Source organism: Podarcis filfolensis (genome assembly GCF_964270895.1).
Source record: "Podarcis filfolensis genome assembly, chromosome: 3".
NCBI classification, from domain to species: Eukaryota; Metazoa; Chordata; class Lepidosauria; order Squamata; family Lacertidae; genus Podarcis; species Podarcis filfolensis.
Window position 1 is genome coordinate 26,968,776 of NC_139606.1, and position 22,544 is coordinate 26,991,319.

Here is a 22,544-nt window from a genome sequence, read left to right on the forward strand (position 1 = left end):
CACAGTTGCAACCTTAGCTTCATTGGATAATTGACCAGGGTCAAATAACAGGCAGTCAACTGACCGGTACGATAATCCTATTTGTACTAGTTTCTTTGTTATTTCACAGAGGAAGCCAAACCTCTGCCAGTTCACCGTTCTTCTAATATTTAACTAGCAACATTATGGGTGCTACGAGTATATTAATACACAAATATTTCTTGTTTCACAGAACTGCTACGATTCAAGAAGAGTAATCAGGGTGTCAAAGGTACCTTGTGCCTAAGAACACAATACATAATTTCTTTCCCCATCTACTAAAACAGGGATGTCCAACAGTTAGATCGCAATATACTGGTAAACCCCCGGGAGGTTTTGGTAGATTGCGGTCGATTGCCAGGTCCCTTTCTGGTCCCACCCCTAAGAAAAGCTCAACAACTTTGCCCTGCATCGCCAGAAAGGTGGTAGATCGGTAGATCACTAGCAGTTCTTAATTCTGTGAGTAGATCGCAGTCTCTTGGGAGTTGGCCTCCCCTGTACTAAAACATTGGAATGTTCTTACAACACTACGAGGAACGTACATGGTCTGTTTCTTTTGATTTATACCTCCAGTAGACAAATTACGTTATTTAACAATTTCCCACAAGCAGCTTGCAACCCACTATTTGTAAAGGAATGTGGTCCTCAATGGGAGGTTCCCCATTCTTGCCATAAATAACCAGGAATGCAATAATTTCAGCTTGCAGATTTCAGCTATTTCATTAAATGTGACTTATTGTTGTATAAGGGGGAGGTGGGAGGTGGGTATGGTCACCCAAACTCTCATACACACCTGACTCCCATCTATCCAGTCACACTCACATAAACACACACTGCTCATCTCTCCACCCATCTGCCACCATTTATTCTTCTTCACAAACACAGATATGTACATCTATCCATTCAGTCATCCATACACAAACACAGCCTTCACTACAACCTGCATTAGAGCAAAACCTCCCATTGATTTCAATGGGAGTTCCTCCCCCACCACAATACAAATGCCAACCATCAGGAAAACACTCTCTGGATCAAGCCCCCGACATAGAGGTAGAAGGGACTTTAAGCCTTTGCCCCTCACTGTGTTCTGGATCTGGATCAGGCCTCCCATATCTGCAGCTTGTGTGTGCACGTGTGTGTGTGTGTGTGTGTGTGTGTGTGTGTTGCAAACTGCAAGTGCCAGGGGCCCAAACTGGACCAGGGCATCCCTAGGAGACATTAAGGGACTCTGTCTTTGCTCCCCCCCTTGTGATCCCGTGGCCCCCCAGAAACTGAAATCCGTGTTGCCAAAAAAAGTTTCCCATCAAAATAATAGATTGAGGTTGAATCCTGACAAGACTGAAGTACTGTTTTGGGGGGGACAGGGGGCGGGTGGGTGTGGGGGACTCCCTGGTCCTGAATGGGGTAACTGTGCCCCTGAAGGACCAGCTGTGCAGCCTGGGGGTCATTTTGGACTCACAGCTGTCCATGGAGGTGCAGGTTAATTCTGTGTGTCCAGGGCGGCTGTCTACCAGTTCCATCTGGGTAGGCTGAGACCCTACCTGCCTGCGGACTGTCTTGCCAGAGTGGTGCATGCTCTAGTTATCTCCCGCTTGGACTACTGCAATGCACTCTACGTGGGGCTACCTTTGAAGGTGACCCGGAAACTGCAATTAATTCAGAATGCGGCAGCTAGACTGGTGACTGGGAGTGGCCGCCATGACCACATAACACCGGTCCTGAGATATCTGCATTGGCTCCCAGTACATTTCTGAGCACAATTCAAAGTGTTGGTGCTGACTTTTAAAGCCGTAAACGGCCTCGGTCCTGTATACCTGAAGGAGCGTCTCCACCCCCATCGTTCAGCCCGGACACAGATCCAGTGCCGAGGGCCTCGGTAGTGGCGCCCGCCCTGTGGAACACCCTCCCTTCAGAGGTGAAGGAAATAAGCAGCTATCTTCTTTTTAAAAGACATCTGAAGGCAGCCCTGTTTAGGGAAGTTTTTAATATTTAATGCTGTATTGTTTTTAACACTCGATTGGGAGCTGCCCAGAGTGGCTGGGGAAACTCAGCCAGATGGGCGGGGTATAAATAAATTATTATTATTATTATTGTTATTGTTATTATTTGTATTTGGGCAATGCAAATTGCAGATGCGGCAGGCCCAGTCTGGACTGGGACTGCAGTGCAGGGAAAAAGTTTACGCTTCTACACTCACATCGGGGTCCTGGATCTGGGCTGGGTGTCAGCAGTTGCAATTCCTCCAGAAGACTAGGAGGAAATTATGACAAGGAGGAGAAGCCCCAGATGTGAAGCCTCTAAGGGCCGCATACAGTTTCCCAGGTGCAAGTTCCCTAGTCCTACCTTATAGCCTCATTATGAGCCCTTTCCCGCTTTGACTTCTATTCACAATGCTGGTTTATCAGTACTGCACACACTATTGAAAGAATTAGAATCTGTCAAATTCTTTCTGATATCATAATTTGTTGGATTTTTTTGGTCATCCCATTTACACCTACTGTTCTCTTCAGTGCAGATGTTAGTAATGTATTTGTGAATTATGAATGTTCACAATACTATCGTGTGTATTATATTTAAGAAAATGCTTCAAGGTATCTCTCTGCTGTACAACTGTATTAAATAAACCAAAGTGCTTTAACACATGTATAATTAAAATAAAATGAAAAATAAAAAATAAAAAAATAAAATAAAACAATAAAATAAAACAATAAAACAACAACGACGACAACAAAAATAATAATTTATACCCTGCCCATCTGGCTGGGTTTCCCCAGCCACTCTGGGCAGCTTCCAACAAAATATTAAAGTACAATAGTCTATCAAACATTAAAAGCTTCCCTAAACAGGGCTGCCTTCAGATGTCTTCTAAATAATACACGATTCTAAAAATACACAATTCAACCCAATTCTTTTCTTAAGGAATTAGGACCCCTCAACACTTGTCTGAATTTGAAAGATTCATCACCGAAAGAGAATTTTTACAGGCGCTAAGTAGTTGGTGGTCCACAGTATTAATTGTTATTAAGGATTTCATATGTGCTTGTGACATTTTCATTTTGCTTATATTTTGTAATATTTTAACAAAGATTCTATTAACATATATCTGGGTCTCTATTTAGCATGCAAATTGTTGTGAAACTCCAATTTTAATATATGCTCTGACAGTATTGTCTGCATGAAGATACACCATGGTTGATGCAGATTTCTAACCCCAAACTCACACAAAAACCAAAACCCAAAACAAAACAACAACAACCCAAATGGAGGCTAAAGCACACACACAACATATGGAAAGTAAGACTCCACAACTTGTCAACAATCCTCAAATGGAATTCTGTGTAACCTGGTATTTTCTCACAACTACTCACAATGGGAAGACAAATCTCACCCAAGGCTGAAACATGTTGGCTAAGAAAAATACATACTGAACCATAAAGTTATCAGCTTGAATCAGGCAACACTTTACAGGACATAAAATTTAGCATTCACAGTGAAAAAAATTGAAGATCCCCACGCTTCTTTGGTATTCCAGGAACACTACAATAATCTAGATTTCTTACTTATAATCATGCCACAAATGGAGACTTTGCATCTCTTACACACAATTGACTGAAATACCATAAAGCTTTAAAATGCACATGCAGATGCCAGCACAATGACATGGTATGTGATGCTGCGATAGCCACACTAACATTAAAATTAAGTACTTTCTTAACACCTGTTGGTTGGTGTGGTGTGTCTTGCGCTGTTATGGTGCACTGAAAATTCTACGTGTAAAATATATTTTTGAAGTTCATAGCAATTGTTTCTTAATACTAATAAACTGAGGTGTTTAATAGTTAGTCCTGGATGAAGTGAAATAAGTAGCACAGACACTGCTATCATTTTCATAATCCTATCAACTTTCTAAACACATTAGAGATGAAAAAATAGCATTTTTTCCATACTGTGCAACACATACATCGTACCTACTTTCTTTATAAAAGCATTTCAACTTACAGATATTTTAGATTTTCAAGGTCTTCAAATGCTCCAGTAGGTATTCTTTTAATGTGATTGTTGTTCAGAAGTCTAGAAAATAGATGAAAATAGTTGTTTACATTTTTTACTCCCTCAGAGAACATTTTTCTGAGAAATTGCAACTGCACCACACAGAAACAAAATCAAAACGAGCTTAAAGTGATTTCTTACAACTGTTAGTTGAATTTCATTATCCTTTTCAAAATCTTTCTAAACTGTCTGGGTTCAACTGAGACAGCTGTTTAAATTACTGAGAAAGGAAAAGATCGTTCATCATCATGCACTGCAATAACATTCAGCAATTTGGAATAAATTTAAGAAGTTCTCCTACAAACCAGACCAAAGCAGGCAACTGACAGCTTACTCACTACTGTGTGACATTTTCATGGAATCACACGATTGGAAGAAACTTCGAAGATATTCTATTCCAATCTGCTGCCAATGCAAGAATTCACTAAACTAAAACAGCATCTCTCTTGGGTTGCAATCCAGCATTTACTTAACAGCCTCTATTAAAGGATAGCCAAGCACCTCGTGAGGTAGTTTGTTGAATGTCAAACAGCTCATACTGTCAGGGAGTTTGTCCAAATGTTTAGTTTATTTTTGTTGGTGTTGTTGAACCGAATCAAGGTATTGCCCGCTTATAGATTGTGGATTTTTTTCTTAAGGACCAGCATGATGTCCTTTGTGTGCTCTCTCTCTCTCCCCACCCCCCAGTGTGTGTTTGTGTGTGTGTGTGTGTGTGTGTGTGTGTGTGTTCAGCTTGAGAATACTGAATTTACTGTTCCAGAACACAATCTTAAAACTAGAAGATGGCTGACTTTCTACCACCTGAAGGCTGGAATGGCTTTTTGTGTCCAGTCACAAGGTAACACCAACCAATTTGGCTTCTATTGAAATTTCTAACTGGGTGTATCACCTAAACTTTTTGATGGGAGTCTAGTACTATCTGGGGGGGCCACAGGTTCCCCATCCCAGCTGTAAATATTATAATAAATTGTTAAACTGTTTACAAAAGGAAAGTAGGTTTTATGAGGGATGAAACTTACAAGGTGTTCAGATTCTTAAGCCGTCTAAATGCACCAGGCTGGATTTCTTTAATCCTATTAAACCGCAGGTCCCTGTTGATGAAACAAATTAGACTTGTTAGTATAGAGATTACCATTTCAGGTCAGCATTTCAATGATCTTAAAACAAAAAACTTTGCTACCAACTTTGCTATATGTATATATTTCTCAATCCGCCTTGCTCTAATCAAAAGAGTATTCTTCAAAGAAAATGAAGCCTGTTTTGTAAACAAATACAGTGGACACTCGGGTTGCGAATGTGATCAGTGCAGGATGCACATTTGCAACCCGCAGCGCCACTTCTGTGCACGCACTGGTTGCGATTCGGTGCTTCTGTGCATGCGCAAAGTGCAATTTAGCGCTTCTGCGCATGCGCGACTGCCCATTCTGGTACTTCCGGGTTTCGGCAGTCCGCAACCCAAAAAAACGCAACCTGAAGCGGCTGTAACCCGAGGTTTGACTGCAATCAAATTTCAGTAAGAATTTAACACTCAGCCTGAATAAAACTGAAAGCCTGTTACCTTTTATGGTAACATGAACAAATGTCACTTTGCTCAGGTGGTATAAAATAATTAATTGCTCCAGTGTTGAATCACAATAAAGCCTAGCCAACACTACTGATAATTAGTTAAACACTTGATGATAATTAGTTAATCACAGCAGCTGTCAACTGAAGAATGCCTTTGTTTACTGCTACTAAAACAGCATTTCCCTCTCCAAATACCTACTGAGCTTTGGAAAGTTCAGTGTGTTGAGAAAGAGTCTTCAAGGTCTCTTGCTTTAAAATGGATGTAAATATACTCACACTTGCATAATAAATGCAAGGAGATAAAAACATTGCACATAGTTCTGTGACTAAATTAGACAATCTTAATACTTCTCGTATCTGAAAAAGTTTACATAATTCTGGTTTAAATAATCTTGAGTGAGCTGAATGAAACCTATGGAAATTCTGTCCACGTCTATCTATATGACCACTCGTCTAAAATTGCAACAACACCCCACACATGTTGGTGCACAGTGATGCATGTTGTGAAGAGTTCAGCAACCGCAACAACCCATCATTTCACAAACTTGAATACTGAAGCATTTAGAGCAGGCATAGGCAAACTGAGCCCTCCAGGTGTTTTGGGACTACAACTCCCATCATCCCTAGCTAACAGGACCAGTGGCCAGAGATGATGGGAATTGTAGTCTCAAAAACACCTGGAGGGCTGAGTTTTCCTATGCCTGATTTAGAGAGATAAAACATGTGTTGGGCATGGATGAGCATCGGCTGCTTTACAAAATAAGGATTTCGCACATAGTTGGCTGAAAGTAACTCATGTCTTGGATGGGGTAAAGAGGTCCTACGAAAGTGAGTTTCAAATAAACAAAGAAGAACACGTTCATATTGTAAAAAACAAGACACAAAGTGATACCTGTTTGATCTAATTAGTCCATCTTTCAGTTAAAACCCTGAGCTTAACACCACAAAATGCAGGGGAATATGTATATCTCTCGGCACTAACAGCTGGAATGAACCAGCATACTTTCCATATAATGATATCTTCAAAATCTTGGAACTGAGTAAATCAGGGAGCTTATGTTTTCTTTGGACACTCTTTGTTCTTCCATTAAAAAAAAACTGCCCAGAGGGCAAACTTATCTTTCAGCATATGCCAAGTTTTCAGACATGATATACAATCTCTTCTCTTTTGTTTCTGCTTTTGCCCTGTTTCTGGGGGGTCAACATGAAAATTATCCTTTACAAATTCTTTACTCACAGACGGAGCAAATTCTAAAACAATTGTTCCACAGTTTTATGTCATATTTGGGAGAAAGGAATGAACAGAGGGGTTTCCATTCAAGAACCACAATAAACAGGAAGAAACGTTGCTTTAAAGGGAAATAAGATTTCAAACACCTAAAAATAGGGTAGATAGGAGATATAGCTGTTATCGCCACCAATTTAATGAGAAGCACCTAACCCAAGACAATGGTTAATTTTCCACGCAAATAACAAAAGATCTGCAAGCACCAGCAAGACTACATTGCTTGTGTTTACTTTATTCTTTTTAAATTCTTATTCAAGGTCACTGAAACAGGAAATAATAAAAAAGTTATCCACACAGCAAAAATGAGCAAACGGGGAGGGGGGGAGGAATCATATAAAATATGTTATATAAACCAAGGGCGGCTAAGTGTCGCTTGTTCAACTGCAACCAGTTAGAAATAATGTTATGCCTGTACAGTGGTACCTCTGGATGCGAACGGGATCTGTTCCGGAGCCCCATTCGCATCCTGAAGCAAACGCAATCCGCCTCTGCACGGGTCACAATTCACCACTTCCGCGCATGCGCGTCACATCATTTTGAGCGTCTGCGCATGTGCGAGCGGCGAAACCCGAAAGTAACACACTCCGTTACTTCCGGGTGGCCGCGGAGCGCAACCCAAAAACGTTCAACCTGAAGCTACTTCAACCTGAGGTATGACTGTAGTTATGAAGACAACCTCTCTCCCTACAGGCCCTCTTGGGTTGTAGTATCCTGTGAGTTTGGGAAGGCGACTCATTGCAGGAAGAAGCCTAGCTCTGAGTCTGCCCTAAAACCAGGTACAAAGAGGAGTCATGGGAACTTCTACAGCGGCATCTATCTGTGAACAGCAAACCCAGCATAGCTGCTAGGACTCCTTCCACAGGCAAGACTAAGACTCCATCTGGTCCCCTCTGTGCTATGGAAGGAACCACACACCCAGAGGAGTGAGGGGAGCTTCTATTACTGGCTAGGCTTGTCTCTTAGAGACAGGTCCTGCACACTGCAGGGTGCGAAATCAGCAGAGGGGCTACTCTTGGGAGTTCCACAGCTTTCCGAAGTTGAAGGCTGGCAGCCCAGGAGACAGCATGCTCTGTGGCAGCTGCTCAGGAATTCCCTCCCCATAGAAGTGCATCAGCCAATCATTGTGAACAATATTAACAATAATAATGAGACCGGGTACAAGGCAACCTCCTTTGTTCAATAGCTTTAGTTGTTTTTGAATTAAGATATTCATGAAACTGTCATAAAATATATTTCATTCCAAATGCTGAGAAGTGTTGACTACATTTCACCGTATTTCTAATACATTACAATTTTTCAACCAATGCTATGAAAGTTAGTTTTCGGTAACCTACCAAACCCTGGGCCACCTTCTCCTTTAATTCTGCAACTGAACTCACTTTTCCAATTTCTGGCACAGGTGATTGTGGTTTGCTACCATTAAGCTCATCAAAAACACTCTTTGGCATTTATAGCTTACCTAATACTTACCAAGATTATTTTTGTTTCTTTTTGAAGCCTTTGTCCAGCTGATTCTTCTATAAGGACTTTGCCCATCTTTAGACAATTCCACCAGATAAGTGCAACACAAATTATATGCACGGCCCATTCCCAATAAATAAATGCATTAACTTTGTGGATTCTACTTTGTTTCTATAGCATTGTATAAAGAATGTTATATGGAAGCACTTTTAAATTTAAACGCGATGGAAATTCATCTTCTGCTTGAATATTAGTTTCCATTTTTGGACAGACATATCATGCCCTATTTCTCTATTCTATTAATGCTTAAAACGGGTCTTCTCTGCTCTGGGTTATTTCCAGTACTGTATTTTTGCAACAGGTTTTTTTGGCACCCCTTTTACTAAATAGCTTTCCTGTTAGCAGAACGATGTCTTATTGAATTATTTTATCTCAAATAATTATCTTTATTCATACATCAATTGCATGAAGGAGCTTTACCCAGTGACTGAGGAGCAGGGCTTAGCCCCCATATGTCCATCTGTTGGCATGGATTTCTGCCTGTGCAGAGGAAGCCTATATCTGAGCAGATGCAGGGAGAAAGGAAATGCAGAGGAGTCCTAGGAGTCCTCATAAGAGAGCTGTTCCTGGAGGAAGAACTGTGAGGGGAGAGACTCCATCAGGCAAGGCCTCCTTCCGCTTGCCTTGTCCCACCCTCTAGTCTCTGCTTCTCAATGTGTATTGTATTATTTTATGTACTGTGGCTTGCCATTGTTTTATTGATTATAGTTTAGAAATTATTTATTGTAACTGTTGAGTGGATTTCTGTTTAACTTTTATATGTTAATATTATTAATATTTTATACTATCCTAATGATTGTTGAAGGGACGCGGGTGGCACTGTGGGTTAAACCACAGAGCCTAGGACTTGCCGATTAGAACGTTGGGGGTTCGAATCCCCGCGATGGGGTGAGCTCCCGTTGATCGGTCCCTGCTCCTGCCAACCTAGCAGTTCGAAAGCACGTCAAAGTGCAAGTAGATAAATAGGTACCGCTCCAGCGGGAAGGTAAATGGCATTCCATGCGCTGCTCTGGTTCGCCAGAAGCGGCTTAGTCCTGCTGGCCACATGACCCGGAAGCTGTACGCCAGCTCCCTTGGCCAATAAAGCAAGATGAGCGCCGCAACCCCAGAATCGGCCACGACTGGACCTAATGGTCAGGGGTCCCTTTACCTTTAATGATTGTTGAATGTTACTTTTGTGATGTAGGTTGCAAACAGTTGGACCTGGTGAGCATTTAAGGTCCCCAACCCTAATCTGCGGGTTGCCATCTGATTGGATTTTATTCTGATCCTGATCTGATTTGAGGATGTATTTTAATTGATTGTCTGATTTTATGTTAATGTGTTATACATTTGATGTTAGCCGCTCTGAGCCCGGCTTCGGCTGGGGAGGGCAGGATATAAATATTATTATTATTATTATTATTATTATTTTATTTTATTTTAAAGTTATGTTTCATGTTGTTTTTATGATGTTAGCCGCTCTGAGCCCGGCCTCGGCCGAAGAGGGCAGGCAGGATACAAATAAAAAAATATTTATTTATTTATTTTTGTTGTTGTTGTTGATGTTATAGGTGCCCAGTGGGCAGGGCTAGTGGCATACGTGATGCTAAGGGCGGGAACAGCAGTAAGGGGCCCCTTCAAGTGACTGCTTTTCAGCTTGTAGTTCCTCATACAGTCGTACCTTGAATCCCAAACGCCTTGGTACTCGGATGTTTTGGCTCCCGATCACCGCAAACCTGGAAGTGAGTGTTCTGGTTTGCGGACGTTCTTTGGAACCCGAACGTCCGACAGGGCTTCCGATTGGCTACAGGACCTTCGGCTTCCAAACTTTTTGGAAGTCGAACGGGCTTCCAGAACCGATTCCGTTCGACCTCCAAGGTATGACTGCATTTGGTTGGAACAGCGAAGAAATGCATTTACTGTACAGTGGTTACACAGCCACATCATTTGTCATAATCCCCCAAAGTCTTGTTTCTGTGAAAGTGTGTTATTTTCACTCTGTTCACTATTGTATAGTACAGTGGTACCTTGGGTTAAGAACTTAATTCATTCCGGAGGTCCGTTCTTAACCTGAAACTGTTCTTAACCTGAAGTACCACTTTAGCTGAGGGACGTGGGTGGCGCTGTGGGTTAAACCACAGAGCCTAGGACTTGCTGATCAGAAGGTCGGCGGTCCGAATCCCCGTGACGGGGTGAGCTCCTGTTCCTCAGTCCCTGCTCCTGTCAACTTAGCAGTTTGAAAGCACATCAAAGTGCAAGTAGATAAATAGGTACCGCTCCGGCAGGAAGGTAAACGGCGTTTCCGTGTGCTGCTCTGGTTCACCAGAAGCGGCTTAGTCATGCTGGCCACATGACCCGGAAGCTGTACGCCGGCTCCCTCGGCCAGTAAAGTGAGATGAGCGCCGCAACCCCAGAGTCGGCCACGACTGGACCTAATGGTCAGGGGTCCCTTTACCTTACCACTTTAGCTAATGGGGCCTCCCGCTGCTGCTGCGCCGCTGCTGCGCGATCTCTGTTCTCATCCTGAAACAAAGTTCTTAACCCGAGGTATTATTTCTGGGTCTGTAACCTGAAGCGGAGGTACCACTGTATGTTGCTGGCACAACAGTTCTGCAATGGGGAGTTTCAGTCTGAACTGTTCATGGTATTGATTTGTTATGGCTTTTATCTTGCTGGGTTTTCTTTCTTGTGGAGAAAAATCTGTTTTGTTTCCTCCTTTCGCTTGTCAAAAGAAAAACTAGTGAACAGATTTGTTAGCTAGGTGATTCTGTATTAACTTAGTAGCCCTGCTCAGATACAACTCCAACAAGAAACCCAGGAGAGTGGGAAGAATTTGCAGTCTGTGTCAGTACAGTTTTTCACCCCCTCCCTGTTATGAAAACAGGACACAGGTGCGAACAAATAAATATAAGCTTTATAAAATTGAAACAACATGAGTTTGGTGTATAGGAGAATAACTCCTGCCAATATTCTAAGCACCCGTAAAACTCTATGTTTATATGTGCCAAGAGAATGGATTTTGGACCTATTCTAGATCCTCCTCTGCCTACAACTATGCATCTTTGGCCCTTTCCCCAGCTCTTCAAACTCACATTGGGAGATTTTGTGCCTTGTATTTTTGGCAGCAGTCTGAACAGGCCCCAATGAAGACTTTTTCAGTTTATCTTCATTCTCAACTGCTTCCCTACTTTTCTTATAAACAACAGGGACCCTACCTTATGCCAAGGACAGAAAATGCTGTTTAGCATTAAGAGGAGCATACGCTATACTGTCATACCTCGGGTTACGAACGCTGCGGGTTGCGCATTTTCGGGTCGAGGACTGCGCCGAACCCAGAAGTACCGGAACAGGTTACTTTTGGGTTTCGACGCTCGTGCATGCGAAAAAACACAAAATGATGTCACACACATAAGCGCTGAATTGCGGCAGATGTGGCGCCGCAGGTTGCGAACGTGCCTCCCGCATGGATCACGTTTGCAACCCGAGGTATGACTGTATAAACAAGAGGGCAGCCATGTTTGCTTTCAAAAGTTCATAGGCTTTGTTTTATATTAAAAACAACCACCATCACAGCTTGTATATTGAAGTAAATAAAATATCAATAAAACACAATAAAACAAAACAAAAGCAACTCCTATGAACACCAGAAAAACAACGCCAGACTAAAGCTAAGAGATAGCAAAAGACTGAAAATATTACACAGACAGCACCAGAGAAGCTTTCCAGCATGTGTCAAAGTGGGGTGCTATAACTGAAAAGGCCCTACACTGGGTCTCTGGTCACTTTAGAACAGGGTTGTGGGTTAGAGCCTCACATTGGACAAAAGATTCCTGCATTGCAGGGGTATGGACTAGATGACCCTTGTGGTCCCATCCAACTCTATGATTCTATCTCACTCAGAATGTAGAAGGGCTCGTAAAAGCTGAGAGCGCTGTGTTGTTTCACTGGTTGTAGCTTCATCCATATGATTTGGCTATATGAAAAGAGGTGAACCATTGAGCTGGCTTGCATGTAAAGCTAAACCAAACTATGGCTTAGTGCAAACATGTGGGTTCTCAAAGAGGAGACTGTGGCCATATTGTTGCTCCTCCAGTCCTCCTGCTGAAAGCCAGGATCAAGCTTCGCTTTCCCAGAACTGCCTCCATCAGCATCCTTTCCACCTGGCTGCTGGGTCCCTGGGAAAGTATCTGTTAGTGCATGTGCACCAGTGGGCTTGCAAATAATTTTATCCATGTAACAGTTTTTTGCAGGAAGCCTCAGTTATGACTGCTCTTTGTGCATGTACACAAACAGTAAAAAGAAGCACAGAGCAGCCACCACCCGGGAAGATTTCCTTTAGTTTATCATAACGAATATGCAAAATGAAACCGAGCGTCTTCCAAATACAAGTGATGAACCACAAAAGACAACAAAACGAACAAACATCTAACCTATAGTCGAAGTAAGAAAATGAAGGAAGGAGGATTTTTAAGCAACCAGGATAACCATATGCTACCCACCCACATTCTGTAGTATGTGGTCAGCTCTAATCACCAACATCTGACACAGACGTCCAGCCACAGCTGTGTTTTCCTGTTAGGCAGCAGAAGTAGAGCTCTGCAGCAACAAACCGAGGGCTTATTCTAGAGCAGCATATTGTTTCCCACAATGGCCAGCCAGCTGATTCTGGGATGCCTCAGGCAGTGAGAATGATGGCAATAAACCTATTGCTTATCCCCCAGAAATTGACATTCAAAGAGGTTTTTTAGAAATGACCACCTCATCTAAGTCAGCAGCCACCTCTGCATCTTGAGGCCTTGAATTCCATGCTAAGTATGCCTTGCATGAAGAAGTACTTTTTGCCAACTAATTTTCACTGGCTGTCCTCTAATCCTACTGTAATGAGAACAAGAAGTTGTCGGGGAATCTAGCTACTTTCTCTCCAATATTTTATAGACCTGCATTGTCTTCTTTCTCCATATCATTTAAAAAATAATGGGTTTTTTTTTAAGCTCTAAAGGTTTGATACTTGGCTCATATGGAAGGTGCAACACCTCTTTGACTATTTTAGCTGTCTTTTCCCTACACCTTTTATGGCTGAACACCTATTAATGCAGGGTGACCCTATATAGTGTATATTATACATCAGGGTTCCCCAAACTTCAGGGTCCAGTTGTTTTGGGACTACAATTCCCATCATCCCTGACCACAGGTCCTGCTAACTGGGGATGATGGGAGCTATAGTCCAAAAACAGCTGGAGACCCAAGTTTGGGAAATCCTGATAGACGTAATCAGGAACAGCCAACAGGAACCTCCAGATGTTGTTGGACGATGATATGAGTTGTGGTCCAAGAGCATCTGAAGAGGGTCACATTGACAACCCCTCACTATACACAATATCCCATATGCAATATCCCATATGCAGGGCTAAGAGACTGAGCGATAAATCGGTAAGTCCCTGATTTGAATCCCACCTCTGCCATAAACCCAATTGGTCTTAGGCAATCCCTCCTAAGCCTCAGTCCTCCCATCTGGAATTTAGGAAATAATACTGGCTTGTCTTACAGACTTCTTGTAAGGGTTGAAAAATGATTGTTGTTGTTGTTTATTCCCAAGCATGGACTTTGCTGCTGCTGCTACATGAGGTGTTATTTTTTTAACTGAACACTCCACAAGGACTCCAAAATCATTTCACTGGATCAGTGTACAGTGGTACCTTGGGTTACATATGCTTCAGGTTACATACGCTTCAGGTTACAGACTCCACTAACCCAGAAATATTACCTCAGGTTAAGAACTTTGCTTCAGGATGAGAACAGAAATCGTGCTCCGGTGGCGTGGCGGCAGCAGGAGGCCCCATTAGCTAAAGCGGTGCTTCAGGTTAAGAACAGTTTCAGATTAAGAACAGACCTCCAGAACGAATTAAGTTCTTAACCCGAGGTACCACTGTATATGTGTAGTTGATTATTTGGGGGTAGGGGGTAGGCAGGGGTCCCAATGCAAATCACTTGAAAGAATGGACGGGAACCAATTAGCCTTTTTGTAGGACAATTATTTAATTCATTTAATTAGACAATAAAGTCATTGATCTAGTTCCTGTTTGAACAGATGCTCTTGATGAGCCCTAAACAAATTAAAACAATTCCTCCACTCGGCAGCAGAACACACACAATGAGGGGATGTATTTACTTTACAAATGCAGACTGAATATTACAGGGGATCTTAATAGCATTTCCCCCCATGTTAGTGAAGCAATTATCATTGCCTAGTCTCTTATGTCACCCTGACACCATCCTCCTATTCTTTGTTCTCCTTGTCAGTCTGATCTCAGGCAAAGCTATATACTCTGTTCTAGGAAGTACATATGACTAAAATGATATGGTCAGGATGTGCTAATTAATACATTTCTTTTATCTGTTTGACATGAATTTGGCACATGGGTTGGAATAGAATTTTAATTGGGAATTTTCATATTGCTAACATCAACTATACACCTGCGATTAATCCAAGAACTAACTATATGGCAGTACAGAAATGAGGGTCAGAGGAAGTTTAGATGGTGATATGACTGGTGCCTTTAAAACGTCATGAGGAGTGAAGCAAGGCTGCATTCTGACTCCCCCTCTTTTAAACTTTTATATTAATGATCTGCTGTCATATTTAGCCAACGCGTACTTCCCCTCTCCAATAATTAGGAACAGAAAGATCTCAATCTAGATGTATGCAGATGATTTAGTGCTCCTCTCTTTCCTGATTGGGCCTCAAAAATCTCCTGGAGGTGTTCAGTACATACTGTAAACAGGAAAGCCTATCTATAAATTACTCTAAGACCAAGACAATGGTTTTTGGCAAACACAGTCCTAGATATAAATGGTACAGCAAGCTACAAAAAAACCCCCACAAAAAACAAAAAACCCCCCAAACTCGCTCATTTAGATACCTGGGCACACTCTGGGTGAAACTCTCTCTTGGAAGTACAGTGGTACCTTGGGTTACATATGCTTCAGGTTACATACGCTTCAGGTTACATACTCCGCTAACCCAGAAATAGTACCTTGGGTTAAGAACTTTGCTTCAGGATGAGAACAGAAATCGTGCTCCAGCGGCGCGGTGGCAGCAGAAGGCCCCATTAGCTAAAGCGGTGCTTCAAGTTAAGAACAGTTTCAGGTTAGGAACGGACCTCCGGAACGAATTAAGTACTTAACCCGAGGTACCACTGTAATCATATGGAGCCAGTGAAAATCAAAGCACAGAAAACCATAGGGACATTGATGAAGTTCTATTAAAATAAGGGAGGTCAACCTTTTGAATCTGCCCTAAATATATTTGGTAGCAAAATGCTTACTCTAATGCTTTATATGGCATTGAGATCTGGGGTCTGATTAAAGCTTTGGAAACTGTGAATAACTTTTTTGGAAGCTATACTCTTACCATCAGGAATATCAGCAACTCATCTTCATACAGAATCTGGGTGGCCAACAATTAAGGCAAGAGCAGACTGCACTCAGTTAAAATATATTAAAATAATGGCTACTATGTCAATTGGGCATTTTCCTGTGCTGTGCTATACTTAAGTGGGTGATAACCAACTCTGAAAAGCAGCTTGTCAAGATTTTTAGACTATTATTTTTCCAGAACTGAGCTCTGCATTGACCTTGAATAAGTGCCAACTAAGGGATTGGCTCTTCTGGGCAGAATACAGAAAGGATCTGCAATTAATTAGAAACAACAAATTTTCCCCTTGGTATCCTCTCCTGAGAACAGAGCATTTTAGCACTAGTTATCCAACCAAACTCTCACCAGCTTCCTTAAGAAATGTCTTTATCCAGATGTGTTTCTAAGTGATGCCCACTGAAGCCTTGGATGGCTGCCAAAACAAGGTCCCATATGCAGACAGACTTTTTATTTGCGGCCAGCCTCAGGTGAAAGACATCACTCATTACCCCTTAGTCTGCCCCTTAGAGACCCAAGAGATCGCTTTCTGAAACCTTGGTTCACACAACCAAGCAGGTACAACCCAACATAAATGGTTTGGCTTCTTTTGAGAGACAACAGCAGCTTCGTAACACAGGGAATGCCACTCTACACACTGGCTGCAAAATAAAATAAAATAATCAAGAAAAAGGAGTTTAATAAAAATCACTCTTAGTTGTTGTGGAGATTCAAAGGTTCAATCTAAAACCAAGCTAGATTTAAGCTTGTTGGTGTCTCTGGTATCGTCTCTCTCTTACTTATAAGCCAATGTTGGCTTATATAATGGATGTGTGTTCTGTATTATTTTAGTAATACTATTGCTACAAGTTTGTCATAGCCTTTAGCTAGAGCAATAAACGTATTAACTAGATTTTTTAAAATGTGCATTTAGACAGTGTTTTAAACGGTAACTTTCCTCCATATATATATAAAAAATCTAAGACTATGATTGTGACAATTTACTGGCATAAAGCGATCTAAATTTCAATCACACAACATACATTGGATGTGTGTGTTTTGTACTGTAGCAAGCAGTCCAAACCCACACAAAATGGGTGCACCTCTTGTGGATCATTACTTTCTCAATCTGTCCACAGTGTTTAGCTATAGAAAGAGCCAGATGGAAAACTTGACTGCTGCAAATTCCACAGCTGTGTCTGTCATTTCCAGGGCTACTTTGTTAAGTCTCATATATGTTTGTTAACAGCTTGAGGCTATTAAATTCATCGGGCCTGAGTGCATTCTTATGATTAGCATTTGCAACTCAGATAATATCACCAGTGTCCTGGCAACAATTAAGAATGACAAAAACAGAATCACATAAACATCCAGCCTTCTGAATCCAAGGAAGAGGGGGGGGGGAAGGAACCTACACTTAAAAATGGAAACAAAAAAAAAACTCCTGCCATTCTTGTATAACAAGAACACACTTGATATATCAGGATGATGCAGCTGTGTAACCAGACACAATCTTTTCTCTTGTTTTCATATTTGTTTTTTTAAAAAAGATAAACTACAGTTTCTGGATGTCAGTGGAAAGAAAGGAGCTTGCAAGAACTTCTGGAGTGCAGCCCAGTGGGTGAAGTATAGTAGCTGAATAGAAGCAGTGTGACTCATAGACCAGGAGGGTCGGCTTTTTGCAACTGATTGATTTCAACAATGTGAAGGATACAATAAAAGTGATATTGTTCACAGGGAGGCTGAGTGAATGAGGCTTGCTGCCTGAACAAGATGGGTTAGAGGTGGTGGCAGCGCCTCAGCACCCAAAAGGGCAAAGGAATTGCATTTTAAATGGATTAAAAGATTTTCTTCATCTGTGCACCAGAAGCCTGAAATTCGGAATTAGCCATCAATGAAGTGTTTTAACGATCGTCCACTATCTCCGTGAAAAGCCTGCGGATCCACATGCCAGTTTTTACGACCACCAAGTTACATGACTCAGCAGTCATTACAAAAAGAAGACCCAGCAGGCATTGGGATTGTGGGTTGCAATAAGTACAGCAAGTCTCAAAAGTCTACCATATGTTTTTTGAGCACTCAGCACTGTTAAGACACGTTATCTTCATGTGGACTTAGTGTGAATCACCGTACGACTTTGTCCATCTAGACAGAGTTTATTTTATGCTACAAAATCCAGTTTGGAAAAAAAGGGGGGGGAAGGGCATTTTTCCTATGTTTGTGCTGCAGTTCATCTAAGAGCTGAAGAAGCAAACTTTAAAAACTAAGCAGTGGCTTGTTTCTGACAGAATGAGTTATCAAAGCAAAAATGTCACAGAAGGTTACTGTAATATGTGGGATTGCTGCCTACCGACCAAAATAGCTACTCTGGATTGAAGCCAATCAGTAATTCTTGGATATAATCCTGATTCAGATGGCTTCTCACCTGTGATTATGAGCAATTTGTATCATTCAGCACAATGAAGATCGCTTACATTGTTGGAATTTGTACAACAGGTGGACGTCACACGTCCTAAGTGACAAAGCCTGACATCCTCTCAAACTAAAGGATTGTTATTAGAAACCAAATTATTCACAGAACAAGTGCTATTTTATTTTCCCTTTAATAAAAAAAAAGCTGAAATGACTTGCTGTGTGTAGATAAATATATTGGAAAGCAACAGTGCAATGCAAGTGTGACAACAGCATATCCCGTTCCCAAAATGAATTGGGAGGTGCAATTCACTACCACTTGGGACAGCCACCTTCTTCTCATGCTTTTAACTCAGCTGACCAACTCACTTTCCAACCAAAAAGGTAATTTTATAATACTTGATGTCTTGAATCAAGAATCTAGACACGCAGAACAATCTAGCTGTCAAACCTGCAACTAAAATATGAGGACATCCCTATGGACCATTCCCAGCTCAAAGCAAAAGTATCTATCTCTTGTCTGAGCAGCATTTGAAACTAGCATGCCTACATATTTCTGAGGAAAGAGATAACAAGGGAAAGTTCTGGTGAGGACTCAAAAGACTCTTTGGTATGTTTAAGTTGATCTGAGATAGGGCCTTTCGATCAAGGATGTGCCATTGTAGTTTGACCTGCTGTTATGACACTGAAATGTTATTTAGGAATGATATATATAACCATAAAACAGTAGTCAAAAAGTGTTCTGACTTCTTTTTTATTACTGCTTTGGCAGATGCTGCTGAACAGGAAACCCCTGTGAGTAGCCTGATCTTTAAATTCTCTTCCTGCAAAGCCATTTGGTGATGAAAACCAAAAAAAGGTCATTATATTTTAAGTATATCTGTTTTTGCTTGATGTTTTTATAAAAGTTGGAATTCTAGACATTTTCACTTCCATGCATAAGAGTTCTTACAATTCTCAGTGAAATCAAATTTTGAGCAGTAAAGTAACAAGTAGAATGATTAAACTCCCTTAAAGCCTGTGGATATGTAGAATGAAAGTTTTTGATTGTATTCTATTGGAAACAGTGCAGTCTCACTCAGAAAAAGATGAAACATAAAGAGCTATGTAAAACAGATACCTGAACATATACACTTTTTATATAAATTTCTTTTCATACACCTAACAAAAATGAAACAATATTGGTAAAGAAGCCCTTTGGTTTCTTCAGAATTTCCATTTACATGTGCATTTATTTGCACCATTGTCCCAGAGACTGAGTAACAATAAACTCTAAAGCAACACTAAAACATAGCGAGTGAATAAGCAGAAAGATTTGTGAACACCAAAAGCCATCCAAAGGAAAAGCTCTTTTACACAGATGTTCTTGGAACTTTAGCAGGCCTCCAGTAGGAATTCAATAACTAACAAATCCAACAAAAGCTCTCACCATGTGAGTAGGCTTTGTCATTTGCATTTCTACATATGGTACTGGAAACAGTAGGTTTGCAGTAAAGGAGAATCAAAAGTGTAATGGCAAATTTACCGTATTCAAAAGAGCGAAAGGTAGGATCAGTTTCCAAAATCAACATGGCGAGTCGAATTGAAGAGGAAAGCTCTCAACCTCCTTGTTTAGAATTAAGACATACTGTGGCTGTTCCTTCCCTTAATCGCTTAATGTGTCCTAGATTAGCTTTTCTGAATCTTTAACAAGACAATCCTCAAAAGAATGTCAACTCAAAAACAGGTCCAACTGAGATCAATGAGTCTTACTATCAGGGGTACTGGGGTATAGGATTGAAATCCTAAACTTTTTAACACAGCAATATTACGTATATTTCAGCATAATATTTGTAAACAGGGATCCCCAACAAACACCAGAAATCTACGGCAATTTTTAAGTCTCAGTTCAGAAGTAAACCCATCTGTATCCTCTTCACACCATGCCAAGGGATTAGAAAGCCATTCAGTAGTGTATATTAGAAATGTTTTCAGAGATTGTAAATAAGAAAGAAGAGAGGAAGATGGCAGCAGATGTGTCACCGCAGCTGCCAGGGCGCAATGAAAGGAAAGCTTGCAGACCCTAACATTTCTCCGGTTTCCAAGTCATTAGCTGTTGGGTCTTAAATGTTCATTCAATTTTCTTTTCAAAGGAATCAGCTGGCTCTTAGCAACAGTAATAGCCCCAGAGCAACAAGCATCCAAACCTGGCAACCAATGAGAAGAAGACCTCCCTCCCCCCCCCCAACATTTGAGAAATTCCATTTCAGCTGAGCCAGCATTCACTCCACAGTTGCTCTGTACTGCTTTGAAATTTATTCCCATAGCTAAATGTAGCAGAGCAAGTTGATTATCCCCACCTTCTCTTGAAACAATGGCAAAGGGACCTTGTTTACTTGACATAACATTCTACTGCAGTGTTGTTGTTGTTGTTGTTGTTTTAAAGCCACCAGGCACAACCAGAGATTTAACCAAGGCAATGCATTTTTGCCAAGCACAGTGGTGCATCTTTTCCCTTTCTGCCTACAGACGTTGCAGACTGACCTGGAAAGGCTCACATACTTTTCACTTTACCTCTGACACTGAACTGCCTGGGAAAGAAGGCATAAATACTTTCATGAGATGCAAGTGAGGAATGCAATGGTGCAGACTTTGAATAATAATAATAATAATAGCAGCTCACAGTCCAGCCATATGCATACCAATGGAATAGACTGGAAAAACTGGAGCTTCAGAACACATTTTAGCCCGGTTTCCCCATGCAATCAGAACTACATAAGGTAGAACACGGATGTGCTGGCTTGTCCTACCCCATTCCACTGCATCCTGAGCACCAAGACAACCCTCCACCATGCAGCGCTCAAAATTTGCCAGGCACATTTTGCGCCCAGCTATTGGCCACTTGCGACCAAGTGAAGATGCCCGAACGCCAGGGTGGAGCTGCATGCCTGGGGATTCTTGGGTCTTGACTGTTTTCACACACTAGCAACACATCCTGTAGAATTCTATCTGTTATATTTTATCTGCACAATCAGAATGCATTTCAGGAAGCAAAAATAATTCTTTTTTTTTAAGCTACCTGGTCCAAAAACGGCAACTTGGCACCTGTAACCCTGGTTTAAGGAGCAACTTGGCCCCTAGCTTATACAGTTTCCAACACTGTCTCCATGCATCGGGAGGACAAAATGTCTGCAGCAGGGAGCTTGCTGTGCTCCTCAAGGCTACCTGTGCAAGGCAGAATCCTGGCTGTGCAAGATTCTAAATCGCAGGATAGGAAGAGGTCCCATTGAGCATAGCAGGCTCTTTGCTACAGACCTTTGTTCATGTAGCACATGAAGGGTGACTTGAGATGTGCTGCAGATGGAAGACAGGGTGTTCATGCCGTCCACTCACCACATGAAATGAAAAGTATCTCTACAGGGCTACTCTGTGTGGGGTTTCACATTCCTCTTGCTTCTGGGAGGAGTAAAATGCAATTCAACATTTCTGAACAGTTTATTTCAGATAAGAAGCATTGCTGTTTTGCATGGGTGATGCATGGCAGACACAAAACAGAAATAACTGGGAATCTTGAAAGCACTCCTTTTGGGTTCATCATCCCAATCATAAAGTCTGATTGCAACTTTTTATATTGGGTTTGAAAATGGTGAGACACACTGAGAGAGTTAATTTAGCCCTTCTACCGCAGAAATTTGTTGTTTTCATAATTTGATCCCACCTTTCTTTTGGAAAATGAGACTCAGGATGGCTGTGTGTGTGTGTGTGTGTGTGCGTGCGCGCGCGCACACACACACGCACGTGTGCAACACCAGCACCAGAAACCTGGTATAACACCACACATAATTCACATAATTTTAAAAACCTGCATAAAGCACACACACAAAAATGTCTTTTAAAATACCATTTTGTTCTACCTTTTTATTATGCTCTTGATATTTTATGGACTGCTAGCCACTCTAGCCATTCTCTTTTAGAAAGAGAAGTGGGATCAAAACTGGGGGGGGGGGATTTACTTCCCTCTGTGAATGCTAACGTACTATTTGACAGCACAAGTTAACTTTGTATATTGCGCATTTCTCTAGGAACGACTGTCCAAGGGGAAGATTCTAGAGTTGTGTGTCTGCTTTTTTTTGCAGTGGCAACACAGGTTTCTATTTACCACAGAAGACAACACATTTTTGAAGGGAAAGTAAGCAAGGCAGCAAGGAATACATTCTGCCTCAAATAGGACCAGCCCTGCATAAAAGGGGTCAGAATACATAGCAGACCTTATTGATCCAAGCAGAGTGCTCCAATTGAGAACTGAAAAGGAAGCAT

At 41.5% G+C, this 22,544-nt stretch overlaps 1 protein-coding gene across 3 annotated transcripts in view; it reads right to left on the reverse strand.

The window, feature by feature from the left end:
* Positions 1-22,544, reverse strand: part of PXDN (peroxidasin) — a 73,136-nt gene that overhangs the window by 43,594 nt on the left and 6,998 nt on the right. For all 3 annotated transcript variants that reach the window (XR_014546464.1, XM_083607052.1, XM_083607053.1), the window contains exons 2-3: positions 5,088-5,159; positions 4,018-4,089 (exon numbers count right to left, since the gene is read on the reverse strand). Coding sequence is in view for 2 of the 3 variants with exons in the window: in XM_083607052.1 (XP_083463178.1) it covers positions 4,018-4,089; positions 5,088-5,159 (144 nt within the window). In the remaining variant the exon portion in view is untranslated. The remainder of the gene's footprint in view (positions 1-4,017; positions 4,090-5,087; positions 5,160-22,544) is intronic.